We start from the raw sequence: 10,405 nt of genomic DNA on the forward strand, positions 1-10,405 counted from the left end.
ACTCTGCAGCTTCAGTTGGGGCCTCTTGGTGAGCTGGAAAAGGTTTGTCCACTTCAGGAGGCTGTGCAGGCAGAGTCAGGGCCTCCTGTGGGAATGGAGAAGGTTCAATCTCCTCAGGAGGCTCAGAGGGCTGAGCTGGGGCCTCCTGCTGGGCTGTAGAAGATTCGACATCTTTAATAGGCTCTGGGGTTATGGTAATTGCCACGTCCACAGGCTTAAGTGTAATGTTGGGAAAGCTGGAATGATAAGCCTCCTCCTCACCTGCAGGTTGAACTGCTGCCTCGCCACTCGCTGCAATGGTAGGGAACTCTGGAGCTTCAGCTGGGGCCTCTTGTTGACCTGGAGGAGGCTGGACCTCTTCAGGGGTCTGTGTGGGCTGGGCTGGGGCTTCCTGCTGACTGGGAGCAAGTTCAGTCTCCTCAAGGAGCTCTGGAGGCTGAGCTGGGGCCTCTTGCTGGGTGGGAGGAGTTTCAACTTCCTTAGTCACCTCTGGAGTTACGGTAAGTGCCACATCCACAGGCCTATCGGTGACATTGTGGAAGTCTGACTGCTGAAGCTCAGCAGGTTCAACCTCTTCAAGAGTATTTGAAGGCTCAGCTGGAGCCTCCTGCTGAACTGAAGACAGTTTCGATTCCTCAGGAGACTCAGGGGGTGTAGACAGGGCCCCCTGTGGGTTTGCAGAATTTTCAGCTTCCTTGGGGGGCTCTAGGGGCTGCCCAAGAGGAAGTGGTTCTATCTCTTCAGCAGGCTCTGGATGCTGGGACGAAGTTTCAGGGGTCTCTGGATGATGAGTTTGGGCCTCCTGCAGGGATGGAGAAACTTCAGCCTCCTCAGAAAGCTCTGCAGATTGATCTGGGGCCCCCAGGAAATCCATAGGTTGGTTCTCCTCACGATAAAAGCTCTCCATACTGGAATCTAAATAATCATCCTGCAATTGTTGTTCCAGATGCTGAGTTTGTTTTGCAAATTGGTGTGGAGTTCCAACAACAATCTTGGCAAGCCGTCGATGCTGAGCTAGCTCTTTCTTCAGGTTTGAGGGTGAAACAATAAACCTTGCTGGTTTTGAACTCTGACCATCTAGAGGTGGAACCAGTATTTCAAATGACTGGTGATCTCCAGCCTGACCTAGACCTACAGTTTGCTTCTGATTTTTGAGTCGAGGAGGCAGACCTAGGGCCTGATTCTCATCCCAACCTAGCATTGGAATCACCTCTGGAAGCCTTTGACGCTGAGTTAGCTTATCATTCAGATCCTGATGTGGAACAGCAAACTGATCTGGCCCTGGAGGCAGCTCTCCAGCTGAATCCGTGTCCGGGAATGGAACCAAAGTCTCAGTCAACTCCTGAGGCAATGCCAACATCTGGGCTGGAGAAGAGGCCCCCAGGTAATTAAGGCCCCCTGGCTCTGCCGGGGGTGTAAGTGCACGGGGCAATTCGGGTGGGAGATTAGAGGAGTGCGAAGACCAGGGCTCAGTCAGCCCCGGGGGTTCGGAGGTCAGCTGGATAGGGTCCAGGGCCCACTCCGGAGGATGAGATGCCTGGACCGGCAGCCACAACAGTTGCCACGTGAGGAGGAGCCGTGGGGCCCAGAGGCGCAGCCGGGACATGACATGCGGGGGCTCCGGGGCGCAGCGACCCAGGCCAGTGGGGCGCAGGCGCCACGCCCTGAGCGGGAGCCGAACCGTTACGGCAGCCCGGTGACGGGTGCGCACCATTAGCAACCGCGCGCCCCTCCCCCGCCTCACGTCGCACCCTTTATTTACGCAACCTTTATTAAGTTCCGGCCGAGATCGGCACCGCACCGCCAGAGCGAGCCCTTTTCTCAGAACCACCAGGGTCCAAGCCTCTCTTCTCCCTGCAAAGACAACAACTACCTCCCTCTGGGCCCCTCTCCCCCCGTCACAGAGAGGCAGGATCTGGGCTGCAGACCTGGGTGGCCGGGGACTCCAGCAGCCCAGCGGTGGGGGGATGGGAGGATTAGGGGAGGTGGGGGGTTGGGAGGGGTGCAGAGCTTCCCAAGGAAGCCACAGGGCCTGGCGTCCCGGGAAATTCAAAAGTGCTAGTCCAGTTCTGGCAATCTGAACTCTTCTTCTTCAAAGCTGAAATCAGAGAGATATTCTTCCTCCCCTTGGCCATACTGTTTCCAAGAAAAGTAGCCGACCTGCGAAATGAACACGAGTTAGGGTGGCAGGGAGGGGAGCACAGTTTACAGTCAGTTATTCCAAAATGTTGCCATTTCCTCTAAACTCTCAGTATCCATGTGCGATAATGAATTCACCACTCTGTTAGGGGCTCCCAGTGAATCGGTAATGACGCCAACGCGTCTGTAAGAGAGGTTTTGCAGGGATGAGCAATTCATTCTGGGAAAGAGGGTCTGAAGCCAAGTGAATCGCCCTTTACATTGGCATGGGAAAACTCCTCCCCTCCCACTGTGGCTCAGCATAGCCATCAATCTAGAAAAATCAGCAATGCCCCTTGTCAGAGGTCTACCCTGTGTGCACACATGGAGAAGACACGGAGGACGTAAAAGTCAGCATGTTAAAAAATTTTCTTGAAATACTATAACGAGCACCCAGTTTACTACTTCTTCATGGCCCTTTTCGTAATCTATTTTATCTTAGTCCTTGTTTATTGTCTGGCACAACCTCTAGCACTTAAACTCCAAGAGAGAAGGGGCTTCATTTTATTCCCAGTGTGTAGCACATAGTAATGGTTTTTAAATGGAATTGATTCCAAGATGAGCCTCATCTAGCGATGGATCTGTTGTTATAATCAGGTTTCTGAAATCTTTAGCATCAATACTGAATACTTCCTCTCACATTTCACAGGAAGCTCGAATTCTTAAAGCCCAAACTTTGTTAAGTTTGAAGTTTCCTTGATTGGTTTGATTTAAATTGGATTAAAATAATTACTTTGCACACAAAAAAATCTTCAAATACTTTTTCAGAGTGTAATCACCTTTTCTTTCTCTATTTCCTTCCCTTCAAAGTTTGCAACTCTGGGGTGAGTTAAATAATCAGAAATCTAGCCCCAAATTAAGTTCTCAATGACATGAAACACATATTTTGCTCCTTTTTTTATAAAAAGGAGCAAATGTACTATGTGTACATAATGTACTATCTGTAGTACATTAATATTTCTTTTAGAAATTACTTTGGCAACTTAATCCCTAATTCAGGGCATCCATATAATTGGTTTACAGAAAGGTTCTTCCGCAAAATATTTCATACAAGATAAATGAGATGCTGAGGTCTGGCGAGTATCTTATTTGAAAGACGTAAGAGTTTTCAAACGCTATAGCATCATCACACTTAAGGCTCGAGTTACCTTGTTCCCGCATCCCTGGGATCCTGTTTGAGAGGAGTCCTAAAAGGCCTGTGTCCACAACTGTGGGGGTACTCTGATGGTCCTCAGGCCTGCTCTCTAAACTGCAAATAAGGGCTCAAAGCCAAGGGCCAGGACCTTAAGAAAAGCCCCAGAAATTCCCTGCCCTCAAAAGCAGTTTCAGAGGTTCACATTTTCCTAGGATGGCAAAGCTGACTGTACATGCCAAGGTCTTCCAGATCCTGCTGGCTGTTTTGAATTACAGCTTCTGTCTCCACATACTTGAATTAAATCCTGTCGTTCCTCTTCGGGTCTGGCATCTGTGATCTCTTCACAGGGTCTATACGCCACAGCTATTTTACCGCTTTCTGAAATAAAGTTATTAAGGATCAATTCAGAATTTTTCTTCTTTTAAAACTTCCTGTATACAATGGTAGCACCCAATCATTACACATTCCTTTGATTTCTAAAAGCAGAAAAGAAGAGCATTTTCCTAGAAGTTCCCTCATCTCACACTTCAGTTTTTATCATAACTATTTGTGAAAAAATATACACGATGTATCAATTTTGTTTGGTTCCAAAAACTTTATGAACTTAGAGATAGGAATTAAGGAATAATGACATAGGGAGTAAAAACTGTGGAAACAAAAATGTTCGATCGTAATGATTAAACAGTAAGCCATTAGGTGGGGGTCAAAGTGAGTTCAAACTTGGGATAGAGACCATTGGACTACAGTAGATACTTCATATTAGACACAAGGCAAGTGTCTACTCCCGGGGAACCAAAGTTCCACCAGATACAATGAACAAAGCTTTGGAGAGACAGAGAGCAGGCAAGCATTTGAACACTTTATTGGCAGAACTGCCTCATGTACTTTATAGACAATACATCTTACCTCAAGGCAAACTAGGGGCACAAGGCTTTCTCGTCTCAGGAGTTTTGAGTGTGGACAAGGGATACCTTAACATATTAGGGAGCGGTAAACAACCCAGAAGTTTAGTTTGGTTCTTAAAGGTTGTTACTCAGAGCTGACAGCTGATGGAGATTCTACCTGATGATTAGGGAAGTCAACCTTCACCGGAAGGGCCACCCAGGCTGGAAGGCCGAGAACAATCCAGGGTCAACCCTTACAAGCAATAAGGGCTCTGACAGCTTAGCTAGGATTTCTCGATCTCTAAGGCTGCAGGGTTGTGAAGCAGGGGAGCAATTCTGTTCAGGGACTGTACTAATCATAAAGTTTACTTTGGGCACAGCCTGTAACATTCACACCACCGGAGAACTCCATAGGGGACACAGTCAATGCTATTCAATAGTATGACCACTTTCAAGGCTCACAAAAACGTAGCTGATAATTATAGAAGAATCGTATTCACCCAATATGTCAGTGCCAGAAATTAAAACGGAAACAGAGTTGATTCCAAAAACATAATCTAATAAACTCTCCAACAGGAAAACAATGATAATAGTTAACTTATTTTGTCTGCTTACTATGTTCCAGGCATAGTTCTAAGCTTTTTACATTCATCATCTTATTTACTCTTTATCCACAAGGCAAGTTGAATTACTAACTCTATTTTGCAGATAAAGAAATTGCAGCTTAGAGATGTTAAATACCTTCAAATCTCTCTGGCTGTAAAACCTCGAATTGCATAAAAAAATCTAAGAGACAGAGTTAGGACTCAAACACAGGTGTCCAAAGCTTGTAATCATTATACTATTCTGTATGATAGGCAAGCAACCGAGAAAGAACTGGATCAAACACTTATTTTCAGTGTGAACTGAGGCAAATCAATCTACATCTCTACACTGAGGACAACAGTATTTGCTGTCATTTTTCTCCCAAATGCCTCAAAGAACAAATTTGAGACCACTGCTGTGAAAGCATTTGGTGAATGAAAGAATATGGAGTGTTTCAGATATCCATTATTCTCATTCAATTAACCTTTCAAAATGAGTTTATTTGTTCGTTGAAGCTGAAGTACTTTAAGGACAATCAAGAAAGTCTTACCTAAAACCACAATCCACAGTTTCTGGAATGCGTCTGATAGAGCTTTCTGAATAGCAAGCTTCTGGGTTGTCTTCCTTTTCATAAGGAATGATAATGGTCCTAAGGCCAACCAAAAGAAATGGATTTAAAATGCCTATCTGAATGAAATTGATTTTTATGTTTTATGTTTAAAAATAAAAATTCATCCATGATTCTTAGATCATTATCTTAGTGACTAAGGGCAAGCACAACACAAGGGTATGGTTGAATGGCTCTGTTGTAGGTATATCCTAAAGGGCACATTTTTACTGCCAAAATCTATTCCGGAAGTTCCTGAAGTACTAGAAGGGAGATGTGAGCCAAGAAAATGGTACACATCTCACAACGCTCACAGATTTCAAAAGGACAAGTTGAAACTGCACTCCGACAGACGCTGTTCTCCTGTGCATCCAGGGCTGGAATCACACAATGGGAACGGTACAGCGGTGGTGCAGATGATCTGGCCTCTCCCTGAGCATCACCCTCGGGAGCCCACAACACTTCATTTGCTAAGAGCCCTGTCTCTGACTTAAAACCCTCAGCCTGAGTGCCATGGATTCTAGGGAAAAAACTCAGTACCAATCGGAATACCCTTTCTAGGTGTCTGCATTTGACGCTTTTTCCACTCAAGTCCTTCTATAGGAGGCAAAGGACTGAACATTTACACAAGAGCTTATTGAAATCTTTAGATGATGATTTTGCTGGGATAACTGAAGGCTACAAGAGATCTATATTTGAAGGACTCTTTTAGCACAAAGAAAATTCGTAACCAAAAATGGGAAAAACATGATTTCTCTCTTCCTAAGCTACTTGGCAGGAAGTCAGCTCTAAAATTTTAAAGTTAGAGGTTCTGTCACGTATTGCCTAAGATAAAAACCTGTATTGTAAGGGGGTGCTTTAGTAGCTTAGCAAGGGAGGGGCTGAAGATGCCCTGAAGAGATAAGTGTTAGAAAGAAAGAAAGAAAGAAAAAAAGAGATTGCCATCGTTACCCCCACCCTCCCATCCCTGCCTGGAAACAGACCCTCCTCCAGCTGGTCCAAAGGCTCCCAAGCCACGCCAGCGCCAGGGCTTCTGCATTCATGCGAGGGCACCACCACCTCTAAAGCACAGAAGAACTTGACGCTTTGCTTCTGAAGTCCTGCTCCTGTGGCATTTTCATTTTCATTTCCCCTTTCTTCAGTGTCAGAAAGATCCTGAAGCTGTTAGGATTTTGAATTCAAGGTCCTTCTTAGGATCTCAATGTAGACTTCAAAGTGTTTTCTTGTTAAAAATAAAAACTAAACTCCAGCAAGCCCAGCTAACAGTTGAGGTGTCCTACAGCTTCAAAAGCAAGTAAGACTTGTAAACGAATTACTAGATATAGACAACTATTCTTTATTATACACCATACAAATCCTAGAGGAAATTATGGACACCACCACCCAAGTCGACAAGATGATTATTAGTTCTGGGTGGCAGGCCAATGCTCAGATACTCCCACTTAGAGATCTCCCACACCTCTTCCCCACAACCCACTTCTATGCCTCTCTCTAAAGTCTAGGATTTCAATGTTGAAAAGAGTCTGGTTAGTCAAACAAAATCTACAAAGCGTACCTCGAGGATCCTCTTTGACCAGCCATTGAAACCAAAGTAGTAATTTGCCAATTCTTGGCACCGGGAGCTGTTTAGGGGAAGGGCCTGATGTTGAACCGCCTTATGTCTGGTGCCGAGACGAACCTAAAGACATAAGACAGACGTAGAAATACCATAACCTGCCACAGAGATTTATTTTAGACACACCTGAGATTTATCAATACCAATTTTATAGAGTGGTTGTGAAGACGAAATAGGAGACAGCATTTTAAGCAAGTGAGTTCATAGTAAGTCTTAAACAAATGTTATTTATTATTTTTAAGCCACAGTACTTTTTCTGCATCATTTCCAGGGCCCCGATTAATCAGAAGGTTTCCCCGACCTCTGGTGGTGAAAGTGGTAATGAAAGCATCTAAGGGATCCCTGCAGACACAAATTATAGGGTTGTGGGTAAGCAAAGGAAGTAAACTACCTGTTGTCCCATCCCCCAGCTCCTGTTTGAGAATATGACCTAAAGAGCAGATAAGATGGACCCGCCACTAAGGTAGGACCTTAATCTGCAGCACCTGCCTCCCCAAGTCACTAACTCCTGTTAGAAGTGGCCATACACATACCTCTATGAACTTTATAAGCAACTAAAACATTAACAAGAATTAACAAGCTTCTTTGAGAACGCAAATGTCTCCAATGTTAACTCTCTAAATGACTTACGCGTTACTGTGTATTTCTTATTAGTTCTTTTTTAAACGTCTATTTCAATTTTAAACAGGGTGTAGTTTATGAATATATCCATAAAAATTCAAATAATGTCAAAGCATTATTAATTCTTTCTTGATTTGTTTGTGCATCTTCTTCTATCACCAGTTTATAAGCTCTTTAAGTGCTTGAAGGAACCCTATCTTATTCTATTCTCGTTCCCAGAACCAAGCTCAGTTCTTGGCATATAATAGGGAAGTGATGGTCTGTTGATTGAGTGAATGAATGAAAAGAACGGGTAAATAAGAAAATGAAATTACTTTCTCCACCTGAAGCTGCCTGCTGGGAAGGAGAAATGAAGACTAATTTTTACATGCTGAGTGGGGCAGGGGAGGCTAGCCCATACGGCGAGCCAGAGTGGAGCTGTTCTGAACAACTAGGAAGCCTCTGAAGGGCTCTGAGCCCCCGGGTAGAAGAGACAGCGGTCACCTTGGATAACCTCACCACTGTTCCTTCTGGCAACCATTTTCTTTCATGCTACTGAAAAAAACTCGCTCAGATGCCTGAGGCCTTTCCTTGATTTTAAGACATTATTCTCTTTTCTGTATTCATAAAAAGCAAAAAAGACAGGAACTATGTGTACTTGCCAAAGTATAAAAGAACATATAATTAAACTAGATAACAATTTTGGGGGCAGCTGGTAGTCCCAAGGCTCTGTGTTAAATAAAGAAAGAAAGCTAATGTGAATTCCTTCTCCTCTGAACTATGTATTAACTTGTAAAATACTTCCTTCACCACTCTATCAGTGATGTGCTTTATGCTGTGAAAATCTCAAAACCTAAAGCTTATGAGATGGTCTTAATGTCCAATGAGAGGAAAAAAACCCCTCATTACTCACAAGTGATGCCAAGCAATTGTATCATAATCTTTCCAGCACCATCTGTAACATTTGAGTGGCTGTGTGAAATGGTCACAGACTAGAAGCAGGCGGATCATAGTCTGCAAATTAAAGAATGTCTGACAGGTAATCACACGCAGTGGAGCCAGGGTTGAAGAGGATGTGGAAACAGGGTACAGAAGTGGAGGTGGTACACCTGGAGTCACACCTGAAGAAAGTTCTCAGATTCGATCCAGGTTACTTCACTGAGGAAAGGAATATGGGTAAGAACAGGCAGCAAGGTCGGCGGGAAGTAGCCAGATCAAGACGGCAATCAGAGAAGGCTTATGAAGACACAATTATAAAGTGAAAGGTTTGGGAAATCTAAGCCTCACTCTTATTCAGAGGATTTGAAACGACCCTTGAAAAGGGAATAGTGGTTGCATTAAAGCATATAAAATAGAATTCTGAGGCTTTGGAAAAGTAAAATTGGAGGGCATGTTAGTACGGAATAAGGTTTCTACAATGCAGTGATGTTTTAACTGTTTTCTGAGAACTGAAAGGAGTTCTGAATAGGTAGTTTGAGAGTAATGCTGCTGCTGCTGAAGTATCTTTAATGTTACAATTAACAGAAGAGTTTGTCAAGCTCACACATTTAAATCCACACAAAACTAAATATAAGCAAAACTCTTCTTGTGAAGATTTTTAAAATTAAGAGGCAGCATAAAAGGACATGCGATTTACGAGCCGCTCCATGGTCTAGTGGTTAAGTTGCATGCTCTGCTCCGGTGGCCCAAGGTTTCCTAGGTTTGGATCCTGAGCGCAGACACGACACTGCTCATCAAGCCAAGCTGAGGGGTGTCCCACACAGAGGAAGTAGAAGGACGTACAACTATGCACTGGGGGGCTTTGGGAGAGGAAGAAGAAAAAAGAGATTGGCAGCAGATGTTAGCTGAGGTGCCAATCTTTAAAAAAAAAAAAAAAAAAGACACGGGGTTTAACATCAGTAAGTTTGGGTTTGACCTCTAGCTTCCAAGCTATTGTCATGAACCTTAAGTAAGTCACTTAACCATCCTGAGTTCGAGTTTCTTCATCTAAAAAAAGGGGGGGGGGGGGGGCAAGAGGATCAGGGTAGCAACGCATCTGAAAGCATTCTGTGAACCAGAGAGCTGTACAAATGCTGGCGTATTATCACCGAATTCAGCGCTTCACCCCAGCGGAGCCAGGAATGCCCTATTTGGACCCACCTTCACCGGAGATTTCTGAAAAAGCTGCTTCTGGTCGCACGCCTTTTGGGCTCTGTGGGCATCCTTTGCTGAATAAAACTTGATAACGGCATAGAAACCAGGACCGGCCACCGCAGCGTTTGGGAAGACTCGGACCGAATACAGGAGGCCAAACTGGGAGAACACTGTGAACAGAGAATGCTGTGGGGGGTCCCCCGCCAGGTAAGTGCACGGATTGTCACGCCCAGAAAACAAAACTGCCCGTTTCCCTCTCTTCCCCAAGCCCTTCTCCACAGGCAACTGGGGAGAGCGTGCAACGCGAACACTTCTCCTTTCATCAACAAGTTTCCCTCTGAAATCTGAAGATTCGAGAAGCATGAGAAGGCAACACATGCTGGCTGTTGAGAGTCACCTCTCAGAAACCTGTTGGGGCGAGCTGACACCGGAGGTCCCCTCTGGAACTAAGGGTCCTCAGCGGAGACAAGGCGGGTGAGGGGCTAAGGCAGGACTCCGGGACTCCCAGCCACCGGGGGCGGCTTTCTCCATCCTTCCCTCCACCCTCCACCCTCCACCGAGGCCGGGCTCACATGCAAGGCCTCGGCCGTGGGTCCAGAGCTCAGCTCCCACACCAGCAAGGTTTTGTCACTCTCAGTGGGAACCGCAAAAGGCACCAACTCCGCCAT

At 45.1% G+C, this 10,405-nt stretch overlaps 1 protein-coding gene across 3 annotated transcripts; it reads right to left on the reverse strand.

Moving 5' to 3' along the window:
- Positions 1-1,617: 1,617 nt before the first annotated feature.
- On the reverse strand, positions 1,618-10,405 carry RDM1 (RAD52 motif containing 1). Of its 3 annotated transcripts, XM_046674493.1 has the most exons (7): positions 10,310-10,405; positions 9,744-9,923; positions 6,945-7,067; positions 6,373-6,550; positions 5,333-5,431; positions 3,606-3,691; positions 1,618-2,160 (listed from the first exon to the last, which is right to left on the reverse strand). In XM_046674493.1, the coding sequence occupies exons 1-7, from the start codon at positions 10,403-10,405 to the stop codon at positions 2,059-2,061; spliced, it is 864 nt and encodes a 287-aa protein (XP_046530449.1). In that variant the 3' UTR covers positions 1,618-2,058. The 3 variants fall into 3 exon arrangements, 2 of the variants coding, with proteins under 2 accessions (XP_046530449.1, XP_046530448.1); XM_046674492.1 differs by lacking the exon at positions 10,310-10,405 and having other exon boundaries at positions 9,744-10,176; XR_006890493.1 differs by lacking the exon at positions 10,310-10,405 and having other exon boundaries at positions 2,078-2,160; positions 3,327-3,691; positions 9,744-10,176.

Source organism: Equus quagga, chromosome 11 (genome assembly GCF_021613505.1).
Source record: "Equus quagga isolate Etosha38 chromosome 11, UCLA_HA_Equagga_1.0, whole genome shotgun sequence".
Classification (NCBI taxonomy): Eukaryota; Metazoa; Chordata; class Mammalia; order Perissodactyla; family Equidae; genus Equus; species Equus quagga.